The sequence below is a fragment of the Saccopteryx leptura genome, chromosome 3 (genome assembly GCF_036850995.1).
Source record: "Saccopteryx leptura isolate mSacLep1 chromosome 3, mSacLep1_pri_phased_curated, whole genome shotgun sequence".
NCBI lineage: Eukaryota > Metazoa > Chordata > Mammalia > Chiroptera > Emballonuridae > Saccopteryx > Saccopteryx leptura.
Window position 1 is genome coordinate 335,008,489 of NC_089505.1, and position 27,753 is coordinate 335,036,241.

General features: G+C 41.7%; 1 protein-coding gene across 2 annotated transcripts in view; it reads right to left on the reverse strand.

The window, feature by feature from the left end:
• NIPAL2 (NIPA like domain containing 2) overlaps nucleotides 1-27,753 on the reverse strand; it is an 82,653-nt gene that overhangs the window by 23,026 nt on the left and 31,874 nt on the right. For both annotated transcript variants that reach the window (XM_066379203.1, XM_066379202.1), the window contains exons 4-5: nucleotides 18,091-18,150; nucleotides 7,574-7,695 (exon numbers count right to left, since the gene is read on the reverse strand). In XM_066379203.1, the coding sequence (XP_066235300.1) occupies nucleotides 7,574-7,695; nucleotides 18,091-18,150 (182 nt within the window). The remainder of the gene's footprint in view (nucleotides 1-7,573; nucleotides 7,696-18,090; nucleotides 18,151-27,753) is intronic.

Sequence of the window (27,753 nt, forward strand, 5' to 3'; positions counted from 1 at the left end):
TATGTAGCTATGGTAGGCAGAATAATGGCTCCCCAATGATGTCTATCTCCTAACCTCTGAATTTTCACATATGTTAGTTTACAGGACAAAGGGGCTTTGCAGATGCGATTAAGGCTATAGATCTTGAGATGGGGAGATTATCTTGCTGTCCAAGAGGCACCAGTGTAATTACACAAGTGTTTAAAAGAGAGAACCTTCTAGCTGGTGGTGTCTAGAAGCTGGTAAGGGCAGGCAGACAGATTCTCCTCCCGAGGCCCTAGCAAGATACAGCCCTGCCAATGCCTTGATTTTAGTCCAGTGATACCTGTGTTGGATGTCTGACCTTCAAAACTAAATTAATAAATTTCTGTGGTTTTAAGCCACTGGTTTATAACAATTTGTTATGGAAGCAATAGGAAACTAATTTAGGGACCAAAATGAGTTTTCTGAATTGATTCTGGGTTTTTTGGATTGGTTCTCCACTGTGATTAGATTTAGAGGCACTCGCTCTCACCCTGTTTTCAGTGGCAGAAAGAGCACTGGCCGTCCATAGGCCGATGGGACGACAGAGAAACGCAGAACTTCACCACGGACGCCCACTCCCGGGACCAAAATCCGAGTCCGCGTTCACCTCGTCCTCTCTCACCAAGTGCTTTCTGGAAAACAAGGGCTTTGCTACGGCTTCCTTGTCCAGAAGAAATGAGCTGTACAAAGGCTCTCTGTAAGGCCAGGTCTGGACAGAGGTTTCAGCCCGGCGGTCAGCCTTTATGAATCTGCACAGTGAGGTGCGTGGGAGTGTGCGCCCGGAGGTGGACGGCCTGCTTCTAAATGTTGGCTCTGCCCTTGGTATTTCTGTGACCTTGGCAAGTTATTGAACCTCCCTACCTCAGGTTCCCTATCTGCTAACATACAGGGCTGTCCTGCAGGTAAAGGGCAGAGGGCAGTCGGAGCGAGGGTCCTGGCTGCTGCTACTGCAGAAGCGTGCTCGCGGGCAGAGCTACACGAGCTGCCTGCACTCACACTACGGAGCAAACACGCCGCAGGCAGTAGATACTGAGGTCTCACAAACACAGTTTCCCCCCTTCAGGTTTGCACACCTGGTGGTGGGTTTTAAAGCAGCTTTGCCAGAAACGCTGACTTGCTAATTGGCTTTGGGGCATGAAATTACACCAGATGACAGGCTGGGCCCCTGCTTCTGCTGATTTAATTTTTTGTCTGGCAGAGGGAAAATGAGTACCATGCAGATTATTTTGTGAAGGATTCTATGTTCGTAACAGAGGTTTCAATTTGAATAGTCAGTTGGAAAATATGGGTGGGCAAACTGGCCACATTCAAGCCTGCCAAAGAGCATTAAGTAATTGAGGCTTAGGGCTGCATTTCCTCATGTGGGTTCTGCAGACCCAGTTAATAGGTGTTAATCAACAAAAGATCTTTCCAGAAAAGGGCCCCATGGTCACATAAGCCTGGGGCATGCTGGATTAACAAAATTAAGTCTGTCTCTAAAGTACTTCTAGTTCCCAACACGCTCACAGAGATGATGAATTTTTCAGTGTGGGCCATGTTACACAGCGCCTCTCCAAGCTAGCTTGACCTTGAAAACCCATTCGGTTTCTTTGTTTTTGTTCTTTGGCAAGCACCAGGTAGAACTACCCCTCTATGAATAAAGGCTAAGAAAGGCTATTTTAGTGAGTGAGCAAAGGGCACTTTATTCTTTACTGGCCGGTAGACGCCAGGCTTCTCAAATCCTCCTCCTGCCCCACAGAGGAGGTTCCTGGGCTTGTGGGTGAGGCTTTGCTTAAAGTAGTCCTGAAAGGTAAAATGGACTTTCCCTTGGTGCAGGGAGACACATGAGACAAGGAGATGCTATCAGCCAGTCTGTAATACAATTTTACAATCCCCTTTTGAGAAATGTAAAACATATTCAGACTTTAAAATATTTTTATTTATTTTGTTAGTTTTTTGAACAGTCCTAAAAGGCAATTCAGGTACTGCTTTTATACTTGGTGTAATTCAAAAACAGTCAGATGAATGATATTTCAAAGAATAGACTTAATTATTGAAGCTATGATCTTTGCAGTCAGGTTTGTGCAGGGTTTGCACAAAAGCACAGACTCTGCCACATCCAAGGATTAAACATTAATTACTCAGATGTTTAACAGATTCAAACCAAACTTTAGCTCAAGATCTTAGTATATAATTGATAACTTCTGGTCTTTAGAGATGCAACATATAATAGATTAAATTCCAAACTAAGATAATATAGATCTATTCCCCTTAGAATCTAATGCCAACAGTTTTATTCAAATGTGACTTTATTAAAGGTTTGTTTAATGCTGTCTTATAAATATCTGGAATTACTTACATTTTTTGGTGACATTTACTTTCAAATATACTTTCATTATTTTACAGGATGATGGAATTCTCCCAGGACTGTAAAATTCCTACTACAACAATTCTTATCTATACCTAGTATGACTAAAAAATTGAATGAATTAGTGAATAAATAAATTTAAGAGTTGACTTTGGAAAATGGCAAACTGAAATTTCAGATTCATTTTTTTAGTGGAAATATAAGATTTAATTTAAAAAGTAGTTTTATTATTTTTTCTTTTTTTCTTTTTCTGAAGTGAGAAGTGGGAAGGCAGAGAGACAGATTCCCACAGGTGCCCGACCAGGATCCACCTGGCATGCCCACCAGGGGCCATGCTCTGCCCATCTGGGGTGTTGCTCCATTGCAACCAGAGCCATTCTAGTGCCTGAGGTGGAGGCCATGGAGCCATCCTCAGCACCTGGGCCAACTTTGCTCCAATGGAGCCTTGGCTGTGGGAGGGGAAGAGAGAGATAGAGAGAAAGGAAGAGGGGGAAGGGTAGAGAAACAGATGGGTGCTTTTCTTATGTGCCCTGGCCAGGAACTGAACCCAGGACTTCCACATGCCAGGTCAATGCTCTACCACTGAGCGAACCGGCCAGGGCCAGTTTTATTCTTTTTAAAATGTTTTCTCTGGTGTTAAAACAATATAAAATACATCATCATCAAACAATGTTATTTATTCTCAAAAAAGTCTTGATGCATCTCTAATCTCCAAAGGAGACTTAACTTAGGCTATTACTTTTTTTGGTCACAAACCATGTCACCCTTTCTGGATGAAGAATTTTATTTTGCCTATAGGCAAAGAATAGCAATGTGTTGGTAGGACTTCAAGTTTAGACTATCATGAAATACTCAACAAGTCCTTCTAGTTCTTAGATTTGACTGATGACAGCTGTGATAGTTAAAGGACTGGGTGTGGTGAACAAGTAGGAACATGCAGTGGGGTAGGCAGAGACACAAAGTATGACAGACTTGAGAAAGGCTGATCTGAGTTGGGAAGCCCAATCTTAAAGGTTGAGGGAGGGCAGGGCCCAGGGGGGCCTTCCAATATAAGAGAGGAGGAGTTTAGGGGAGAAGGTACTAAGTTCAGTTTTTGAGATATTATATTTGAGGAACCTTTGGGACATCCAGGTAGGGATGAGTAATCAGTGGACAGATGAGAACAATCAATCTGCAGCTCAGAAGAGGCCCAAGAAGAAAATGTAGGTATGAATTTGAAAGTCCTTCTAAAGGATGATGGTAGGGTGGGCAATGAGATCGCCCTAGAAAACCCTGGACAGGTACTTAGCATGAATAGGTAAGAGTGGCTGGCAGAAGAGAAGGAGGAGAAACAGAGTCTGGATGGAACAGTCAGAAGAGGAGGAGAAACAGGGAAACTGAGGAAGCAGGGAGGAGAGCAGGTCAAGGAAAAGTGATGGGCCACGAGCGAATGCTGCACAAAGTTGAAGAAGAATTAGGACCTCCCCCCCAAAAAAAAAAAACTCCATTTGGTAATTCATAGGGAGGCATCCACTGGATTATAATGAGTAATGAGTGAATAAAAGCTGAGAAAATGAAGGGGAATAAAGCTTGGTGGTGAGTGGAAGGGAAATAAGATAGTTTATTAAAGTGTGTGTAGTGTATGAAGATTTGTTTTTAATAGAAGACCTATGCTGTTTCCTTCCTTCCTTCCTTCCTTCCTTCCTTCCTTCCTTCCTTCCTTCCTTCCTTCCTTCCTTCCTTCCTTCCTTCCTTCCTTCCTTCCTTCCTTCCTTCCTTCCTTCCTTCCTTCCTTCCTTCCTTCCTTCCTTCCTTCCTTTCTTTCTTTCTTTCCCGTTGATTTTTAGAGAGAGAGGAAGGGAGACAGAGACAGAGAGAAACGTCGACTAGCTCTTCCACTCATTCATGCCATCATTGGTTGATTCTTGTGTGTGCCCTGACTGGGAATCAAACCTGCAACCTTGGCAAGGTGGGACGATGTTCTAACCAACTGAGCTACCCAGTCAGGGCCTGAGGTATATATGTATGTATGTATGTATGTATTTATTTATCAAGAGAGACAGACATGAGAAGCATCAACTTGTAGTTGTGGCACTTTAGTTGTTCAATAATTGCTTTCTCCTTTGTGTTTTGACTAGGGGCTCCTGCTGACCCAGTGACCTGTTGCTCTAGCCAGCAACCTTGGGCTCAAGTCAGTGACCTTGGGCTTCAATCCAGCCCAGAGACCATGGAGTCATGTTGATTACCCCACACTCAAGCCGGCGACCCTGCATTCAAGCCGTTGAGCCTGAGCTCAAGCTGGATGAACCCACGCTTAGGCTGGCAATCTTGGGGTTTCAAACCTGGGTCCTCAGCGTCCCAGGTTGACACTCCATCCACTGTGCCACCACCTGGTCAGGTCTGAAAGTTCTCTTTCAAATAGAGAAATCAAAGCATGTTTGTTGAGTAAGAGAAAGGAGTAGAGTGGGAGCTTATAAAGAGAAAAGACCTATAAATATATATTTTTGTTCCACTGATCAGAATTATACATCAAAGATGGTAAGATATACAGTGTGTCCATAAAGTTATGGTGCACTTTTGACCGGTCACAGGAAAGCAACAAAAGATGATAGAAATGGGAAATCTGCACCAAATAAAAGGAAAACCCTCTTAGTTTCTGGAGAATGATGTGGCAGCATGTGCACATGTGCAGATGATGACATAACACCGTGTATACAGCAGAGCAGCCCATGGCCATGCCAGTAGAGATGTGGATGGTACAGAGGAAAGTTCAGTGTGTTCTGTGGCTCGCTAAATTAGAATCCAAGACCAAAGTGCAACGTGAATATTGGTGCATTTATAACGAAGCGCCACCACATAGGAATAACATTACTTGGTGGGATAAGCAGTTGAAGGAAACCGGCAGTTTGGTGGAGAAACCCCGTTCTGGTAGGCCATCAGTCAGTGACGAGTCTGTAGAGGCTATACGGGATAGCTACCTAAGGAGCCCTAAAATATCTGTGTGTGAGCCCACATCGAACTGCACTGAATAGGTATGAAACTGGGAGAGTTTTCCTTTTATTTGGTGCAGATTTCACATTTCTATCATCTTTTGTTGCTTTCCTGTGACTGGTCAAAAGTGCACCATGACTTTACGGACACACTGTATAGAATTCTTGTCACATAAACAAGGAACTGCCAAACAATAATACAATACCATTCAGTTCTGCTGTAATATCCTGAGTTACACTTGGAGCAAAATTCATCAATAACTTTTTTTTTGTTTGTATTTTTCTGAAGCTGAAACGGGGAGGCAGTCAGACAGACTCCTGCATGCACCCGACTGGGATCCACCCAGCTGACCCACCAGGGGGCAATGCTCTGCCCATCCGGGGCGTCACTCTGTTGCAACCAGAGCCACTCTAGCGCCTGAGGCAGAGGCCACAGAGCCATCCTCAGCGCCCGGGCCATCTTTGCTCCAGTGGAGCCTTGGCTGCGGGAGGGGAAGAGAGAGACAGAGAGGAAGGAGAGGGGGAGGGGTGGAGAAACAGATGGGCGCTTCTCCTGTGTGCTCTGGCCGGGAATCGAAGCTGGGACTTCCGTATGCCAGGCCGACGCTCTACCACTGAGCCAACCGGCCAGGGCCTCATCAATAACTTTTAAATAATAAGTTGATAAAGTAGGATCATACTGTGTTACCTATTTTAATGGCAAAGCACTAGAGCAGATAGCTTTCTGAGGTCACATTTAATCCTAAAAATACATGAGTCTTTGTGCTTTGATTCTTTTGACTAAATTCACAACTGTTTACCAGTTCAGTTCTTGGTTAAATGGTCAACTATTCCAGTTTTGTTCCAATTACCTGCCCTTCCAAGAGTATTCTTATTCTCCATATAAACCAATTTTTGTGTGTGACAGAGAGAGGGATAGATAGAGACAGACAGACAGGAAGGAAGGAAGGGAGAGATGAGAAATATCAATTCTTTGTAGTAGCACCTTAGTTGTTCATTGATTGCTTTCTCATATGTGCCTTAACGGGGGGGGGGGGGGGGCTATAGCAGACTGAGTGACCTTTTGCTCAAGCCAGCGACCTTGGGCTCAAGCTGGTGAGCCTTGCTCAAACCAGATGAGCCCACGCTCAAGCTGGTAACCTGGGGGTTTGAACCTGGGTCCTGCATGTCCCAGTCCAACACTCCATCAACTGCACCACTGCCTGGACAGGCTAAACCAATTTCTATAACAAGTTATACACCAACCATTTCAATTATGTCCTCTCCTTTATACCCATTGGATACAGTCACTTCATCAGATAAAATATCCCAATTAGTGGCTTCCAATTTATTTATCAGCTCATTCTACTCTTTCCTTTACATATCTCTCAGCATTGTCCTACTGCTATCTGCTTCTCCACATACAACCAACCTGCTGCGTTGGTTAAATGCTCAACTATTCCAGTTTTGTTCCAATTACTTGCCCTTCCTAGAATATTCTTATTCTCCATTGAAACCAATTTTTGAAGAGAATATCTATCTTGAATAAAATTTAATGAAATAAAATGAGTCTTCAGGTACTTCACTTTTACTTATAAGGAGGTTTTTGGGGGATTTGTCTATTTTACTTTGAGTTATCCTAAAATATGTTCCTCTGAAATTTGTGGAAATTGTTCCAATAATGGGTCACCCCCATGGTTAGGATACCTGGGAAATTGGGGGACTTATATTGCTGAGTTAGTGTTTCAAATACAGGTAGTCCTCAGGTTACAACAGTCTTGACATATGACATTTTGAGTTTACAATGCTCACTCCCATAAAAACTTTAAAAAAATTGAGACATGAGTGTTTCGGCTTATGCCGTTAGCATTGTACTTACAGACTATGTGGGTGAACTAGTTTGGTTGCATGTGGTGGAAGAAGATGCAGTAACACAGCATATGAGTGAGAGAGTTGGCCACCCTTGATGAGGGAGTCGGCATCGTGCTTACCTATGCCATTTTGGACTGTTAAAAGTGCAACTGTTCCATTCGTGTTAGGCTAGGGTGTGTTTCGACTTACACCAAAATTCAGGTTATGTCGCTGTCATAGGAAGGGAGTTGTGTCATAATCCAAGGACCTCCTGTACTTTCATACCAGCCAAATATCAATATATTTACATTTTAATGAGATACTAATGCTGAGAAGAAAAGCTTAGATTCATTCTTTAACATCTACATGTACCAGTGGTCTAGATAGCAATGCTTCTGTCATAATAATTCATTGGAATTCTTACCACATAGATCAGGAACTGCCAGCCAACAAAGTAATACTGTATTGTTCTTGCAGAGATAGCCTGAGTTATATTTGGAGCAAAGTTCACCAACAAATATGATCCTGCAAATGCCAATGTCATACCTTTAAATAAAATTGAAAAGATAAAACAAGTTGAAAAGGGACATTTCAGTTTTTGTTGATGTTAAACATTTCTTATAGACTGAGCATTACTTGGAAAAGTGCTGACAGTCCCTCTCTATTAAAACATGATTCATCAAACCATCCCTAGATAGCATCACACATTCACCTGAGCGCATTACCTTTAAAGAGGGATAAGGACCAGGGAATGGACGAGCAGGACATAACTTCCGATTTTTCTCTGTTGTTCCAGATGAATGCTGGTCTCTCCTGAGAAGCTTTCCCATAGCTGGGAAGCTCTGAACATATGCATATGGAGACAGGAAACACAACTAAACTGGCTGCTTCTTTCCTGTGTGCCAGTAAGTGTAAGAGGAACCTAGATCTAGATCCTAGATCTGATGTCAGAGCCAGAGCATGCGGAGTGCCCATCGCCTGACCACCCATTCTGCACTTACTCATCTTTGGAGCCTTGACACACACACTTGGGTGATTTTACATTTTTAAACTCTGGTTAATGAGCACCTTAATCATCGCCATTTATTGGAGTCCCTTTAGCAGAAATAACGAAGGTGAACGCTGACTTTGTTGTGAGATTTATTTAATCCAACTTAGATTCTAGAATTCCAGGCATAGCTGAATAAAAGATCACATAATAAACTTATGTAAGGAATGTGTTACTGTCATCGCTTTAACATCACTTCAAATAATGGAGGAAGGGAATGTGTGTGGGGGGAGTGACCGTGGCAGGACGGGTGAAGGAAAGACGCTTCCCAATAACAATGAAAACGACTAATTTACTAATAATTAGCAGCCCGAGAAAAAGAATAGATGTAGCATTTTCCAGGTAGCACCCTGGAAAACAGAATCCAACTGGGTTCATCACGGAGGTCAGCATTGTGGTGTGTATCATTTATAACCAGCATCGACTCCAACCTGAAACAATTTAGTTTGTCCATAAAAATCTCACAATGTGAAGTCACCAATTTCCTATTCTTCGTAACCAAATAATTTAGGATTTTGAACTCTAGTTTCTGAGAACAAAGAGCATTTGATTTTTCACACAAGTGCAACAATAGCCATTCAGAGTATTGTAGAAGCTATAAAATGTTTTGTTTAAGTAACAATTTATTCTGTTATGCTTTGTGAAGACATGAATTATATTCACAATTTAAAAAGCTATTTCTAATGAGACTTTTAAAAATAAAAAATAATGCATATTATTAAGCACTGTAATAAAAGAAAAATTATAAAAACTGTACATAAGAACTTGGGCAAAGTTATTGGTCAGCCTTGTCCTTTCCTTAGGAAAAAATATCTTTTATAATCATTCAATATGAGGTACCTAGGAAGAAGGGATGAAAAGAAACAGTTCTGTAAACTTGGTGTAGTAAAGTAGAATAAAGCGCTGAAACAATGTCATAAGTAGTCTTAGAGACGACCAACTTGCTTTTGTGAAATCTAAACTTATTTATATTGAGTTCCTCTGCCAGTTCTTTGTCTCATCTAACTGTCTCCACTGTCTTTCACATTTCCTTTTTAAAATTTACTTTTGAATGGGTAACACATGCATACAGCAAAGAATTGAAAGGCCACACAAGGGTGCTCAGCAAAGAGTTAAGTCTCTCTTCTAGTCTGATGGCCTCCTACTTACTGACCTCAAAGTTACCTACTGCCACTAATTCTTGAGGTTTTCTTTTCAGAAATATTTTATGCATGTGTGCATGTGGGAGTATGTATGAGTTTTGGTGTTTTGACACAGATGGTATTATACACACTTTCCTGTATTGTGCTTTATTTTTAATTAACAGAACATCTTGGAGAATGTGTCCATTGATGTATGGCGGCCTCATTCTCTTTAAGTCTGCATAGTATTTCATTATATGGAGGGAGTGCTACTTATTTAACTAACATTGTAAAATGGTCCCTGTGTCACATCCTGACACTCCCCCCCATTTCACATCTGCTTCCACAACTGTATCCTGTGCCCACTTACACCAATGTGGATCTTCACTGAGTTTCAAAACTCCTTAAAAACAAATAAAATGACTAATGATTTTGCAATTATCTTTTATCTGAGCATCACATCATTGTGAGTCTAGTAAGCAACTCTATGGCAGTTCAGTAGGTCATACATTCTTTTTCCTTGATAATTTTAATTTCAGCTACCTCCAACAATTACTAAAGCAATCTGTATAGTTGCTACCTGCTATATGCTCGTGTATTTGGTGTCCTTTTTTTTTTTCTATGTGATTAAGTGTTTCCTTTATGCATCATGTGCACATTACCTCTTTTGAAAGACAAAGATTTCTGACTTAGATAACTTGCTAGCTTACCTTCTGCTGGTCCATTTGCCCAAAGGAGTATCTGGAAGAGTGAAACACTAAGGAAGGGAAGCAGTACTTGACACACTCTTTGCCCATGGAAACGGCCAAATTTCAAGTCAAGAATTGGATTGTGGAAGTCTAATCTAAGCTGAAACTTCTCCCACAGAATTCAAATTTCACTGCTACTTGTTAGCTGGACGTTCTTTATCCCTCTGTGACTCAGTCTTCTCATCTCTAGGTCCAGGTGAACTTGTCATACCTGCTGGCCTCCAGAAGTCTGGCTCTGCAAGAAACCAGTTTGGGGAGCTGAAACTAGGTTTGAAAAGCTCACCTGGAGGCCTGACGTGACAGAGGACCCTGGGACAGAGTCATCTCAAGACGCTGACTGCCAAGAGTCAAAGACTGCTTAAATTAAGATTAAAAACTAATTCAAAATTGCATCTCTAATATTATAGTCCAGGGATCATCAGGGGCTGTCACTGGGGCCATCTCTAAAAGGTTAAAAACCCAATTTGAGAACGGAAGGGCCAGGCAGGAAGAAATTGGCTGCGCCTAGTGCAGGCTTCTCTTCATCAGTGTTAAAAGAAGACAGAAGAAAGGAAATGACATAACAGGTCACAGAGAAGAAACATTAGCAGCCCTATATTTGCTGCCCATTACTGTCCTCAGGGAACTGGTATGCACAGCACTGAGATGTGGGTATTGGTGGGGACCAGACTGGAGCAGCTGTGGGTAAGCTGCAGGTCAACAACGGGACGTGACCGTGACGTGGGGATGTGACCACCGGCCACCCTCATGCCTAGACCCGCAGCAAATACATTATCTCATCAAATACAACTTGAATCACTTAAGGGTCTACAATGATCTGGTGGGAGTTTCAGATTTAGCTTGACATGATATACAAATATTAATAAAGTCTTTTCCTATAAACTTGCCATCTGTGCAAAATAGGTAAACAAGTTCATCCCTGGTCTTTACAGACAAGATATACTGTTAGAGGGCATATGCCAAGGGGGGGCAATCTTTTTTTTTTTTTTTTTTGTATTTTTCTGAAGCTGGAAACCGCGAGAGATAGTCAGACAGACTCCCGCATGCGACCGATCGGGATCCACCCGACACGCCCACCAGGGGGCGATGCTCTGCCCCTCCGGGGCGTCACTCTGCCGTGACCAGAGCCATTCTAGTGCCTGGGGCAGAGGCCAAGGAGCCATCCCCAGCGCCCCGGCCATCTTTGCTCCAATGGGGCCTCGCTGCGGGAGGGGAAGAGAGAGACAGAGAGGAAGGAGAGGGGGAGGGGTGGAGAAGCAGATGGGCGCTTCTCCTGTGTGCCCTGGATGGGAATCGAACCCGGGACTTCTGCACGCCGCCAGGCTGATGCTCTACCACTGAGCCAACCGGCCAGGGCTGCAATCATTTTTTTAAAGTGATGTTCTTAAAACTATTGATCTCATAGACAAGTATGGTTGACATGAGAGTTACATTGTATTACTATCACACTAAAATGTGATAATAACTATAATGGTTATAGCTAAGACTTATAAGCACAATTTCAATGTTTTGAAGGATTTTTAATGATTGATTTTACAGAGAGAGAGGGGGGAAGGGAGCGAGAAGTAGCAACTCACAGTTGCTTCATTTTAGTTATTATTGCTTGCTTGTCATATGTGCCTTGACTGGCAAGCCCAGAGTTTCGAACCGGCGATCTCAGCATTATAGGTCGACACTCTATCCACTGCACCACCACAGGCCAGGCAATTTCAAATGTTTTATATATAACTTAATCTTTACAATAAACCTGTGAAAAATAATTATACTATTATAACATATACTATATGTATATACATAATATATTACATTGCAGACTATTAAACTATTATTATTCATATTGGACAGATGAGGAAATTGAGTCACAGAGGAAATAACTATCTTGCCTGGAATTTGCTAGCTAAGTAGAGAGCTTAGATTGGAACCCAGGTAGTCTACTTTCTTAATGATTACATACACTCTCTTGCCTCTTGGACACATAAAGGACCAGGGTTGATGAATGGACAACTCAGGGCTGTCCTTCATCTTGTAGTCTCAGCATCCGGCACCCAGGAGCCGCGCAGAGCATAGCCTGAGGCCAGGTGCAGCACCTCCTTGGGGGACAGAAGAAACTGACTTCTCCTGGCAGTGGTCCTTGACTGGCCCTGAGGTTCCTTTAGAAGAGCATCTTCACACTGGAACCAGTTTCATAAGATGGCTACTCCACCGAAAAAGGTTTCAAGTCAAATTTATTTAGAAGGAGGTGAGTTAAACAAACTTAAATAAGTTCTTTTACTGAAAGACTCCTCAGATTCTCAATGTGTTAGTGTTCATTGTGAATCGGCTAGAGGAGGACATGGCTGTAATATTTTCTAAACATATTTGACCATTTATATCATCCTGAAGTACTGCTTTGAGGAATATTTTATACTTTGGGAACCGTCTGACATTTAACTGGATCCAGCTGTGAGACGGCAGGCTCTATTTAAGGAGGCTACGGCTGTTCTGTTGTAAAGTCTCCTGTAGATACTTGTGGACTGAAAATGAAGTATAAAGTGGTTGAAGGGAAAACAGCCTAGAATCAGACTCCCGATGCTTCTGTTCACTGGCACCTCCAGCCTGCTGAGTTCCTCATCTATGTGAGCCTTGGATCCCAAGATCTACTTGCAAGTTCTTTCTCTGCTGACATTCGGTTTCCCAGCCCACCCTTCCCCTTCAGTAAAACCTGAAATCCCTTCTAATCTTGTCCCTACTCCCCAGCTGGATGCTAGCTAGTGTTAACTGTCTACTGTCTAGCTTCTGGAATATGACTTGACCTTACTTCTGGTAGCCTTACGAGTTTTTTAATATTCAGCTAGCCTGACTCCAATTAAGGTTGACATCTTATTCTCATGGTCCTTGCAACACATCTCTTGACAAACGGGGGTCCAGCTATTATTTTTGTGAGGTACCGGGAGTCACAGAATAAACTGGACTCCTCACCATCAAACCATTTGGGACGTTCTCTCCAGATTCTCAGGCTTATGGCAACCAAATCCTGAAGGAGCCCTGGACAGAGGAGTCTCAATAATGCGGTGAATACAAATCTGTCTGCCATTCTCGAGGCATCTTTTGAAACCAAAGTAGCCAATCTGTCCTCTCAACCAGAAATAATGGTTTGTTTGGCTAGATTAGTGTTCTAGATACTGGCCCCAAACCAAGCTGATCTCTTGTGTGGGAGAAGGACAGAAAGAGATGGTCTTCATCTCACTATTAATCTCTTGACATTCTATCTGGGGAAACCATTAATAGGTGACTTGAAATAATTAAGTTACAAGTCTCTGGAGAGTGCTTGATGAATTGACTGCAATTTTTATTTTTATGATAACACCATCTGGACTTAAATCAACTAGGATCTCACAGGCTATTAGATTCAGTACTTTTGATGACTAAGGGAGAAGAGAGGGGGAACATACTATCATTTTTGGCTATTTAAAGGGGAGAGAAATCTGGTGCTTTTTTTAAAGGAAAAAAATATCATAAAAATAATTTAAAGTTATTAATCCACTAAGAATCAGAACACAGTCCAAAGCTTGTCATTGAGTTAATAATAGTTGGCGATTCCTTTCAGACATAGCTTTTGTGAGGTCATTTTTTGAGGCTAGTGGTGAAAAGCTTCATAGTCACAGAGCAACATTTGGCAATAAATTAGTTCAGCTTGTTCCCACATGGTCCAAAAGTCTTCATTTGTTCCAGCATGCAAAACAAACTTTCACTTGCTTCAAGAAGGAAAAAATAAATGATTTTCTTTTGTACATTTTGACAATTTAATTTTTAGCATGCTTATATGTTAATCTTTTTAAAAAAAGAGTCACTATTCTTTTCCCTGTTTGGTTTTAGTCTCTGTAAAGAAAAAAACAAACAAACTGCATTTTCGGCTTTTAACAGAAAGGGCCAAATTTTCTCAAGGCAACAGCAATATAGGGCAAAAGAAAAGACATGTGACCTAACAAATGACTGAGATCTGGGAAGAAACTTTTCCCTAAGTATGAAATTGGTTATTACATCTCAGGTCATCATAATCTTATGATATTGCTGTTGGAGGCGTGGGTATGGAATTGGTGACTAAATCTTTCCTTATTTTATGATACTAAAGTCAAGAATTGGTCACTTTTAACTACAGTATGAAAGAAATACGCTATCAGTTATATAGCCCTACTCAAAAAGCATCAAGTTAGGAAGGCAAAAAAAAATAAGAACCCCAACCAGAGCTGTGGGAAATGTTACCTGGATTACTCAAGTTTGCAAAAATATCCTAATCAAGGTTTCCTCTGATGAACCACTACAGTATAGTGGTAGCTGATGGCTGTAGTCATAGTAATGATCATAATATTATATCATAGGCTCTATGCTTAAAGTTTTATATACATGAACTCATTTAATCCTATGAAATAGGTAATATTATCTCCATTGTAAAGATGAGGAAACTGAGGCTTAAGGAGATGAAGTAACTGAAAGGTGACACAGCTTTCTAATACTAGAGACTTGCCCTCAGACTTTACACTGTAGTTCTATCAGGTGGCCAGTATTAGAATATTAGCCCACCACTTACTAGGTATATGACCTTTGGCAAGTTATTTAACCTCTCTAAGTATCAGTTATGTAAATGGGTTGTTCCTACATTTAAATTAGATATTTCATATAGAACACTTATAGTATCTGGAAAGAATAAATATTTTATAAAGGTTAGCTGTGACCCTGGTCAGTTGGCTGAGTGGTAGAGCATCGGCCCAGCATGTGGATGTCCCAGATTCAATTCCCGCTCAGGACACACAGGAGAGATGACCATGCTTCCTCACCCCCCCTTCACGTTTTTCTTTCTCTCTTCCCCTCCCATAGCCATGGCTTAACTGGAATGAGTTGGCCCCAGGCACTGAGGATGGCTCTGCGGCCTCTACCTCAGGCACTAAGAACAGCTTGGTTGCAGAGCAATGGAGCAATGATGGATGGGCAGAGCATAGCCCGGTAGGGGGCTTGCTGGGTGAATCCTGGTTGGGGTGCATGGAGGAGTCTGTCTCTGCCTCTCCTCCTCTTATTTAATAATAAATTTTTAAAAAAAGATTAGCTGTTATTAAAATAAGAGAAATTAGCAAAAAATTAAAGAACTAATAGAGTTTTTATTTTGTTTGGTATATTTCTATGCATGTGTCTATGAGTATGTTTACTATTCCTTATGACCCTTTTTTTAGTAGCTTTTGGGAATAAAGTTGGTCATATTGTCTGATCTGTGGTGGTGCAGTGGATAGGTGTTGACCTGGAATGCTTCACCTGAGGGTTTGAGGCACATATGAGAAGCACATATAAGAAGCAACTACTGGCCCTGGCCGGTTGGCTCAGTGGTAGAGTGTCGGCCTGGCGTGCAGGAGTCCCAGGTTCGATTCCCTGCCAGGGCACACAGGAGAAGCACCCATCTGCTTCTCCACCCCTCCCCCTCTCCTTCCTCTCTGTCTCTCTCTTCCCCTCCTGCAGCCAAAGGCTCCATTGGAGAAAAGTTGGCTCTGAGGATGGCTTTATGGCCTCTGCCTCAGGTGCTAGAGTGGCTCTGGTCGCAACAGAGCGACGCCCCGGATGGGCAGAGCACTGTCCCCTGGTGGGCATGCCGGGTGGATCCCGGTCGGGCGCATGCAGGAGTCTGTCTGACTGCCTCCCCATTTCCAACTTCAGAAAAATACAAAAAAAAAAAAAAAAAAAAGGAGAAACTACTAAATGAAAGGACTTTCATTTATCCTTTTCCTAACTTTTCCTGGCAGCTGTTATAAAGTATTAATAGAAACTTACCTTACCTTTGTGCACCTTTGTGAATACTTCTCGTGTTATTCCCTCTCTATGCCCTCCTCCAAATGCTTGGATGTGGCCCATGTCTGTCCTATTCAGTTGTCAGAGCACATTCAAATGTTACTTCTACTGTAAAAAAGATTCTCTGAGTTTCCCAGCCTGAGTAATTTCTCCTTACCTTAAACCAGTGGTTCTCAACTGGGGGTGATTTTACCTCCCAGGGAACATTTGGCAATGTTTGAAGTAATTTTTGATTGTCAAAACGGGTGTAGGGTGCTACAGGCATCTAATCTGTAAAGGCCAGTTGCGATGTTACTAAACACCCTACAAGCTTGGCCCAGGATAGCTCCCTACAGTGAAGAACTACCCGGCCTAAAATCTCAGTAGTGTGAGGTTGAGAAACGCTGTTCTAAACTAAAGGCTTAAGGCCTTATGATACATATTATCTCCTGCTTTAAAAAGACATCTACCTACAGTATCTATCTATCTATCTATCTATCTATCTATCTATCTATCTATCTATCTATCTATCATCTATCTATCTACCTACCTACCTACCTACCTACCTATCATCTATCTATCTATCTATCTATCTATCTATCTATCTATCTATAATCATCAACTACTGTATTATTTCAGGACAGGGATTCTGTCTTAATTAGTCACCTTTTTACTACTAATAACCACGATAATTATCAAGTGTCCCTTTATATCCATCTGTATCACTTCATTAAATATCTTAGATTAATTTAAACATTAAACAAGAATTAATTACAAATGATGGTGTATTACAGAGAAAACAACTTAAAAGTTTTCTGAAGACATTAGGTGAATGAGAAGAATAATGTAGGACCTATGCTTTTTAACTTACAAACTCAGGCACTGCTCATTCTTATTTCTGATTCCTGACAATTTCCCCAAATGACTGCACAGACCATAACACACACACACACACACACACACACACACAGACACACACTTAAAAAACAGCATAGAAAAATAATATATTTGATGAGATAGAGTTCATACAGGAGTGCATTTGGAAAAGCATTTTAGCCATGAAAAACTTGACAAGGGTGACTAAAAACTCTGCTAGCAGAATCAAAGTACAGAAGAAAAGAAAAGCGAAAACACTTTCAGGGCACCAGGCTCAAGGGGAACGTGGTCAGAGAAACAAAGGCCCCACACAGCACAACTGGCATCGCATTCAAAGCTCAAATTTTTTAGATAAATGTGATCTCCTTGGAAGCGAGCTGACACTGTTTTATTTAAAGTGCCTAAAGCATCAAATTCACTGTCATATGTCAGCAGCAACTCAAACAGGATTTTGTCAAGGAAGAAAATGTGAATCTCCACAATTCTTCTTACCAATTATATTTCCTACAAGTGGCAGAAGACATAATTAATATATGATGGCTTTGCTAGATAACAAATCGTTCTTACAGCCAGAAAGACTACTGTTATTTTCCACTAACAGCTGTATTTCCACATAAAATTTTGAAGAGCAGTGTTCTATATTACGTTTGGAGCGAGCTAAATATAAATCAGGTAGTTAACTGGGACATCCAATCTTTGTGTGTGGCTTTCCTTTTTATGTAGTACTTTCATGGAACAGTCTAACAGATATGGCCTTTGAAGTGAAATTTAGTGGATTTTATTATGTTCATAAGCATTTCATTAAATTCATAATAAATATACTATAAAATAACAATTTGCTGTGGTCAATAGCATGGGCAGTGGGCACAATGAAAATGGAAGTATTTCCCACAAAAGAGCAGATGGCAGCTCCAAGATTATGTCCATTTCAGTAATTTGTTCCCAGTTTTTAAAGCACTTTTTTTTAGTGCACGAGAGGAGAGAGAGAGAGAGGAAGAGAGAGATGAGAAGCATCAATTCTTTGTTGAGGCACCTTAGTTGTTCATTGATTGCTTTCTCATATATGCCTTGACCAGGGGGCTCTAGCAGAGTCAGTGACCCCTTGCTCAAGTCAGCAACGTTGGGTTTCAAGCCAGTGACCTTGGGGCCAAGCCAGTGACCCACGCTCAAGCCAGATGAGCCTGTGCTCAAGCTGGCGACTTCAGGGTTTTGAACCTGGGTCCTCAGTGTCCCAGCCCGATGCTCTATCCACTGTGCCTCCACCTGGCCAGGCTAAAGCACATGTTTTTTTATGAATAGTATTATTGATTTCCTGATTAAACAGTACTATAATTACATGAATTAAAGAATTACTTACCTAGTAAATCTGAGGCTCTCAAATTTTCTTTCAGAAACATAACAGAAATAAAGACACTACCTAGAAAGAAAATGGCCATTAGTGGTGCTTCCAACATAAAAACATATATTATGCAATGCCATTTGAAAGGAGTTAAGCCGTTGTGTCTTAGGCCTGACTAGCTGTGTCCTGGTCAGAGACACCCAGTAGCTGTGGCTGTAAAAATGACTTCTTTCCCCTCATGGTTCAGGATACATGGAAAGTGGCCCTAAGGCAGTGACTGAAATAGTGCCCCACATATAGTGAGGGCTTAATACCTGAGTGAATGAATGAATGAATGAATGAATAGAAAGAATGAGAGGAAGGAAGGGAGGGAGGGAGGAAGGGAAGGAGGAAGAAAGAGGAAAAGGCAGAAAGAGCTAGAAGGGAAGGAAAGAAAGGGTGGAAAGAAGGAAGTGTTAACTTTATAATCTAAACTGAAACTCAGTATTTCCCAACACCTCCTCCTTATTCATATGATACCACTATCAATCCTCGGACTCCTCCTAGTCACCCCCTGCTTCACACTGTACATCCAACAGGCTACTACTGGGTCTGTTAAATCTGAACTTCACTCTTCAAATCCATCTCGTCCTCTGCATTTCGTTGTCAGTCCCAGCTCCGGCCAGCCTCACCTCTGGCTTAGACCACTCTAACAGCTTCCCACTGGGGCCTCCCATTTCACTACCCCTTCCCCCTAGCACCATGACAGTAATTTTTCTAAAATGCAAATCTAATGTCAATCCACAGCTGTATAACTCTTAATAGCTTCTTCTCATTTACAGGTTAAGGCAGCACCCAGAGGCAGCCATCCATGACTTCATTCCTGCCACTTTCCTTGCCACATTTGCCCTTGATCTGTTTTCTAGTCTACACCAGGGGTCCCCAAACTTTTTACACAGGGGGCCAGTTCCCTGTCCCTCAGACCGTTGGAGGGCTGGACTATAAAAAAACTATGAACAAATCCCTATGCACACTGCACATATCTTGTTTTTTTACTTTATTTTAAAGTAAAAAAACAAAACGGGAACAAATACAATATTTAAAATAAAGAACAAGTAAATTTAAATCAGCACACTGATCAGTATTTCAAAGGGAACTATGGGCCTGCTTTTGGCTAATGAGATGGTCAATGTGCTCCTCTCACTGACCACCAATGAAAGAGGTGCCCCTTCTTGAAGTGCGGTGGGGGCCGGATAAATGGCCTCAGGGGTCCGCATGCAGCCCGCGGGCCGTAATTTAATTTGGGGACCCCTGGTCTACACTCACCCTTACTAAAATAGTCATAACTCCCAGTCACCATTTAGTTTCATGCTAAAGGACTTTTATTTGTGCCACTTCTTATGCAACTCTGCCTCTATCCTCTTGAGTAACTAGACTAAAACATCTCCTCTGGATCCCACCTCATCCTTACCATGAGGCTGACCACTCCACCCTTGTATGAGATTACCCCTTGTAATATCGCCTTTTCATCACACCTAAGATTCGTCTGTTTCTCCCAAAACACTCTCAGTGCATTTTACTCTGAGATATATCTTATTCTTCTAATATCTCCAGTGTGTAATTAGAACCTAGCATATAAATAAGTGTTTGTGGGATCGGTTCTGCACTTGCTGACCCTTGTGATGTTTAGGACCCCCTTTCCCATTACTGAGGCTACTGAGTTCTCAACCCCATAGAGCTATGGCCTGCCTGCTACTGTGGCCCAGCAGGTGGGTGAGTTGAATCCCTCCAAGGTGCTCCTCCTTTGGAGCCATTCCTCTCCAAGTAGAGGCATGGGGAAATACAAACTTGCAATGATACAAAGAACAAAACACAACATAATTTGTGTTCTAAATTTTTAACAAAAATTATCAGCCAAGTTTTAAAAAGTAAAAATACAGGGAAAAAATCATTACCAAATAATATCATCAGTTAGAGAACACCACAGTTAATATGTTAGTGTCTTTATTTTCCTTTAGTTGAGATCAAGTATATATAATGCCAATTTCCTTTTCTCAGTTTGCTCAGTCACTATATTATAAACAATTTTCCATGCCATTAAAAATTCTTCATAGATATAATTTTTTTTTTTTTTGACAGAGACAGAGAGAGTCAGAGAGAGGAACAGAAAGGAACAGACAGACAGGAAAGGAGAGAGATGAGAAGCATCAATTCTTTGTTGCGGCACCTTAGTTGTTCATTGATTGCTTGCTCACATGTGCCTTAACCAGAGGGGGCTACAGCAGAGCGGGTGACCCCCTGCTCAAGCCAGTGACCTTGGGCTCAAGCCAGTGACATTGAGATCATGTCTATGATCCCATGCTCAAGCCAGTGACCCTGCACTCAAGCTGGCGACTTAGGGGTTTTGAACCTGGTTCCTCCATGTCTCAGTCCAATGCTCTATCCACTGTGCCACCGCCTGGTCAGGCAATAGATATAATTTTAATGAGTCTGTATAATAATTCATTAAGTCAAATAAATTTTAATATAACTATATCTGGTATTCTGGCAATTGGTTTAGAAAAAAATGGCAAATCTATACCAGAAAACCTCATTCAAGTAAACTGGAATCCTTCCATATTCTCTCCTTCCTTTTCTCAATCTTGCTCTCTCTCATTCAAGTTGAGCTATGTACTTGCAAACTTTTCCTGGGAAGGTTATTTATAGGAATGAAGGATTCACGCAGAATAAACAGAGCATAGGAAATGTCCATCAAGCATGAATTAATTGTGTGGTATGGTTTTAAACATTAAAGCAATTTTTTAAATCTACAGTTACATAGCCCATTACATTAAGAATTGAGTTTGGGACAGATGTAAAAATGTTTTAAAAATTTCTGTCTCAGGTTAAAACCAAAATAATTCAGGGCAACTAATTTCACATGTTAGAACATTAGAAAGGGTATAAAAACCAAGACCCCTCTCCCACCCTCATCACTGACTTCCTGTGCAATTAGGTAAGGAATGTATCCAAGCAGAGGGAGACAGATTACTATACAAAATAGGCAAAGTATTGCTACACTAACACACACCAAGTGCATTCCATTGTAACCATAGATGATTCTTTCACAGCAAAGGACTCGAGTGAGAAGAAAGATATTGTTTACAAGGAAGCAGGAAATTTTAGAGCTAGTAAGAGATAGAGATAACCTACTCCAGGTCCTTAATGTTATAATTGGGAAACTGAGGTCCAAAGTGGTTATTTGATTTGTTCATCTAACAAACATTTATATCATTACAGCAGAATCAGAACTGGCACCTATTTCCTTATTTCAGTCCAAGTTCTTTCTAGTTCCTCCACAGCCTCCCTTGAAGTAGGAAAGACACTGTTTTCCTTCTCTTTTTGTCACAGCTTCATAAGTAATTTCACTTTCAGAAGGAATAGGGGAAAATGTTCTGCGGGAGATATTTTCATCGCTGAAAGCGAAAAGGACATGATTGGTAACAGTAAGCTTGAACTACACTAATGCATCAAATTATATCAATTGCTGTAAAATAGTAATCAGTTTTATGAAACATAAATGTTATTTTTACTTTCTAAAAAAAAATTATCTGATGAACTTCTTTTTTTTTCCCCTCAAGGAAACAGCTTTTAATTATGTTCACAACAGAATACAATGTATAACTTTATGTTTTTTACAATTACAGGCATTTGAAGAACCTGGCAAACTTCCATGAAGAGCTGTAAAGATCATTACTAGCTCAATGATGCCTATACAAGTAATTGAATATATATTTTCACTTAAGATGTCTGAGACTGAATCAATCCTGTTGAGGATAAGACATCTTATCTGAAGACAATTAGGGGCCTGACCAGGCAGTGGCGCAGTGGCGCAGTGGATAGAGCATCGGACTGGGATGTGGAGGACCCAGGTTCGAGACCCCAAGGTCGCCAGCTTGAGTGCGGGCGCATCTGGTTTGAGCAAAGTTCACCAGCTTGAACCCAAGGTTGCTGGCTTAAGCAAGGGGTTCCTCAGTCTGCTGTAGCCCCATGGTCAAGGCACATATGAGAAAGCAATCAATGAACAACTAAGGTGTCGCAACGAAAAACTAATGATTGATGCTTCTCATCTCTCTTCATTCCTGTCTGTCTATCCCTCTCTCTGACTCTCTCTCTCTGTCTCTCTGAAAAGAAAAAAAGAAAGACTCTTGTCTGAAGACAATTAGGTATCTGAAGACATCTAATTTGACTAGCAGTGAAACTGTTAGTGGTGGAATTTTGATAGAATATATATCTATATATCTATATGTAGATTTAGATATATAGATATAGATATATATTAAAAATAAGTATGTTGGAGGTACTTCTACCCTCATCTTTCAGATTTGAGAGAACATGAGGTTTTCTATAAGATTTTTGCATAAGAGAATAAGAAGACTTTAAGTTTTATTTATCTAGCAAAGAAAGTAATAAAAAGAACATTCTATTAAGATACATTTACTTGTAACTCATTTATCTAGCAGAACATTGTTACAATGAGAGCTGTACAGAGCAAAAACACAGTATCTGAGCAACAGTTAATAACATGACTTCTGAGTATAGTAATTTTTTAAAAGGAGAAAAAGAAACTGAAGTGCTCCCATATACATTTGCAGTCAGAGGACTGTCAAACTCAACCCTGTTAGTTGTTACTATATAACCACAACCATCATTTAATGAACACTTAGAAAGGGTAAAAATCTATTATACTTTTTCCTGTAGTAAAATTGAAGATTTAACAACAGGAAAAAAAAATTCACAATCAATAGCTTAAGAAGCATTAAAACAGAACACATTTGTAAATTAAATAGATTTGTACTAGGTAAGCTTAAACTATAGTTATTAGTGAGCATTTACTTCCGCCCTCACCCTTTTGTGTATATTTTGGACTACAGGCATATCTGGGCAGAGGTTCACGAATCCCTTCCCATTCTGGCCTTCATAGGACACAGGTCTGTACAGGGAGTACTCTGGGTTAAATTCATTACACAGTGTCACACAATGATTCCAGAGGTAGACAAGAATGACCATAACACTGAAATGAAGCAAAGAGACTCTCAGCAGAACTTTCTCTAACAGACTCCCTAACCCTGGCCTTGAGGCTGCTTTTACAAGATGTGGCCTTGGGCTAGTTTCACAAGGTTGCAGGTGTTCCCAGAATGTTTCTCCCTGAATTAGTCCTATAGATAAACATTATAAATGAGTTTGTTTCACTCTTTGGTTTACTGCTAGGCTTCCCCTCCTCCCATACCCTGGCCAGAATGTAATCTTTCCTTTAAAAGTTTGCACCTGAGGCCTGGCCTGTGGTGGTGCAGTGGATAAAGTGTCGACCTGGAAATGCTGAGGTCGCCGGTTCAAAACCCTGGGCTTGCCTGGTCAAGGCACATATGGGAGTTGATGCTTCCAGCTCCTCCCCCCTTCTCTCTCTCTGTCTCTCCTCTCTCTCTCTCTCTCTCTCTCTCCCTCTCCTCTCTCAAATGAATAAATAAATAAATAAATAAAAAAGTTTGCTCCTGAGTGTGTTTAGTGCTGCAAGTTTTTGGAACGCTAGTTCCCTCATTGGTCACTGGCTTTTGAAATAAAGCCTTAATTGACTACTTACATTATGTGGCAAACGTCTGTTTCTTGCTGTTCCAATATAACAACCCATTTAAAAAGGTGAAGGCAGTATATGAAGATAATATACCACAATTCAAACAGTAGTTATGTAGAAATCATTGGGAAAAAAAGATAGCAGGAATATTATCCAAAAGGGGAAAGAACAGGAAAGCTTTTTCTAGTATTTTCTTTTTTTTTTTTTTTTGTATTTTTCTGAAGCTGGAAACGGGGAGAGACAGTCAGACAGACTCCCGCATGCGCCCGACCGGATCCACCCGGCACGCCCACCAGGGGGCGATGCTCTGCCCCTCCGGGGCATCGCTCTGCCGTGACCAGAGCCACTCTAGCGCCTGGGGCAGAGGCCAAGGAGCCATCCCCAGCGCCCGGGCCATCTTTGCTCCAATGGAGCCTTGGCTGCGGGAGGGGAAGAGAGAGACAGAGAGGAAGGAGAGGGGGAGGGGTGGAGAAGCAGATGGGCGCCTCTCCTGTGTGCCCTGGCCGGGAATCGAACCCGGGACCTCTGCACGCCAGGCCGATGCTCTACCCACTGAGCTAACCGGCCAGGGCCAGTATTTTCTTTGATTCAAATAATATTCCCATGGGGAAGTTCATTAATATATTAATTTGGCCTTGGCCATAAACCTTTATGGCCACAAAGAATCTTAGCAAAAGTCTTAATGGACTGACTCCTATTGGTGAGGCACCTATACTCTTTTCAGCCATGTCACTCAGATTAACCATCAGAATGAAGATGCTTTCTGGTCAAGATTGAGATAAGGAAACTTATAACTGGGCATTGTGATTCAGATTTCCAGATGAAAACAGGTATAGGTCAAATAAGATTCTGGTGGTTTTAGCTGAACCAAGTCTAGATGTGGGGGACCGTGCCAGTTCCAAGTGTAGGTATTTGTCCTGGCATCAAGCTTCCTAATGCTTCCTGATTTACTTAGGAATAAACTGAGTTTGTTCTCCACTCTTCTCCTCTTTGATATCACTCAGACTTGGTCTAAAACCTGGTCGTTATTACGGAAAAGTTACTTAGCTTAATGTGGTTAAGAACTGGTGCTCTAAGATCCATAGCAGGCCACAAATGAGAGAGAGAGAGAGAGAGAGAGAGAGAGAGAGAGAGAGAACACTATAAATTAATCTGGTGCACCACAATTCAGATAGTTTGTACAAACTTGATTTGGATTTTCTTCTGTAACAGCTACTAATGAGGATTAGGAACTCAGAAGTTAAGCATCAGTTTTTTGTTAGCTAGGACAAGGGTCTCAAGGTCTCAGTGGATCCTAATGCTATTCTTGTTAAATGTTAAAATGTAGCACAGTATTTTGCAGATGGAGCTACAACAAGATGAGCTTGACCAGAACCCCAACTAGATAAATTTAGCCAATTACAAAGAAGAAATTGACAGGTAATGAACCAAATAGTGTATATAAGTAATGGCTACACCTCCCTTTGGGAAGACAGGGCTTGGATGTGAATCTTACTTGATGCAAGTAAATAAAACTACTTCATGACTACTTGTTCTTGAATAAGAACACCCCAAGTGGTAAACCCCTTGAGTTCGGTAACATTTCTATATGTTCGCACTTAAACTCAAGGGTAGATTTTTACGTATCACTTTAGATTTTTGTGCCTAAATGAGTTACAAGTAAATGTATCTTAATAGAATGTTCTTTTTATTACTTTCTTTGCTAGATAAATAAAACTTAAAGTCTTCTTATTCTCTTATGCAAAAATCTTATAGAAAACCTCATGTTCTCTCAAATCTGAAAGATGAGGGTAGAAGTACCTCCAACATACTTATTTTTAATATATATCTATATCTATATATCTAAATCTACATATAAATATATAGATATATATTCTATCAAAATTCCACCACTAACAGTTTCACTGCTAGTCAAATTAGATGTCTTCAGATACCTAATTGTCTTCAGACAAGCCTGGCATGACCACCAGGGGCGACGCTCTGCCCACCAGGGGGCGATGCTCTGCCCCTCCGGGGCGTCGCTCTGTTGCGACCAGAGCCACTCTAGCGCCTGGGGCAGAGGCCGAGGAGCCATCCCCAGTGCCCGAGCCATCTTTGCTCCAGTGGAGCCTCGGCTGCGGGAGGGGAAGAGAGAGACAGAGGAAGGAGAGGGGAAGGGGTGGAGAAGCAGATGGGCGCTTCTCCTGTGTGCCCTGGCCAGGAATCGAACCCAGGACTTCTGCACGCCAGGCTGACACTCTACCACTGAGCCAACCGGCCAGGGCCTATTTACCCTTTTTTGACGACTTTTTTTTTCAGTGAGAGGAGGGGAGATAGTGACACAGACTTCCGCATGTGCCTTGACTGGGATCCACCCAGCAACCCTGTCTGGGGCTGATGCTGAAATCAGCCGATCTATCCTCAGCACCTGAGGCCAATTGGACCAACCAAGCTATCCTCAGCATCTGGGGTCAATGCTCAAACCAATTGAGCCACTGGCTGCAGGAGGGGAAGAGAGTGAGAAGGGGTGGAGGGGTGGGGAGAGAAGTAGATGGTCACTTCTCATGTGTGCACTGACTGGGGATTGAACCCCAGATGTCAGCATGCTGGGCTAATGCTCCGTCCACTGAGCCAACTGGCCAAAGTCTATGACAACTTTTTTTATTTTTTTATTTTTTTTATTTTTCTGAAGCTAGAAACCAGGAGAGACAGTCAGACAGACTCCCACATGCGCCTGACCGGGATCCACCCGGCACGCCCACCAGGGGGTAACACTCTGCCCACCAGGGGGCGATGCTCTGCCCCTCCGGGGCGTTGCTCTGCCGCAACCAGAGCCACTCTAGCGCCTGGGGCAGAGGCCAAAGAGCCATCCCCAGCGCCCAGGCCATCTTTGCTTCAATGGAGCCTCGGCTGCGGGAGGGGAAGAGAGAGACAAAGAGGAAGGAGAGGGGGAGAGGTGGAGAAGCAGATGGGTGCTTCTCCTGTGTGCCCTGGCCGGGAATCGAACCCAGGACTTCTACACGCCAGGCCGACGCTCTACCACTGAGCCAACCGGCCAGGGCCTATGACGACTTCTTAAAAAACAAATTTAATCCAAAGCATTAAAAAAATTATTTATATATTACTTAAATGCAATTATGATATGATATTCTTGTCTGATTCAACTGGAAAGAAAAAAACACCTCTGGTTCACAGGTCACAAACTCAGATGCCAACAGTGGCCAGATAGGTAATCGTGTAAAGAGTAAAAATTTATGAGGGTGGTGGGCTGTAGCAATGAGGGGCAGCAGAGCTGTGGTGACTAGGACTACACAGGATCAGCAACAGGTGGCAGCCATAATTCAGCCCTAGCACACTGCAAGTCCAGTGTTACCAAATCTCATTCTTCTGGACAAAAATCTAATTCTTGTGTGTCACAGTCCAGTTTTTAAACATAGGAAAATAATTTGTACTCTTATAACCATTGTTTCAGCCAAACAAAACACAGCAGAGGCCAGATCTGGTCGACAGGCCACCAGTTTGTGAACACTGATCTAGTCTACAAATGAAAATTTCATCAGTACTCATATCCTGGACATTCAATTTATTGTTTAGTGTCTACGCTCTGAAGATAGCTCAGGGTACGTGTTTATAATACAGGAAAGTAGAAGACAAAGTAGTAAAGAAAACTCTCTTTAAAAAAAAAATAACCCATGACATAAAAAGAACATATTTATATAGTAATGCTACAAACAGATCCTCACATGTAAATATCTGGCTTGTGGTTTCTGAGCATTTAGAATGGCAGCTTTATTGTACTGTTAAAAAGCAAACCACAAGAGCACTTTCATGTCAGTCACCATCAAGCTTCAAACACGTGGACACATCCGTGGGCACATCGAGCGTGCTCACAGACTCAGTCAACTCTAACTGTCCTGAGGTACTGACTGCTGCATAATTACCACTCCCTGTCAGTTGTAGAACTGCAGGGAAAAAGGATGTCAATTTCAATGTAGCTTTGGAGTTAGGATTTGAAGATCTGAGATATGACAGTTTGAAAAATGTTTCTTTAGAGAGAGCAAAGTTGGCCTACCATCCATAATGACAGGAATAAAAGTGTCAAGTAATTCATC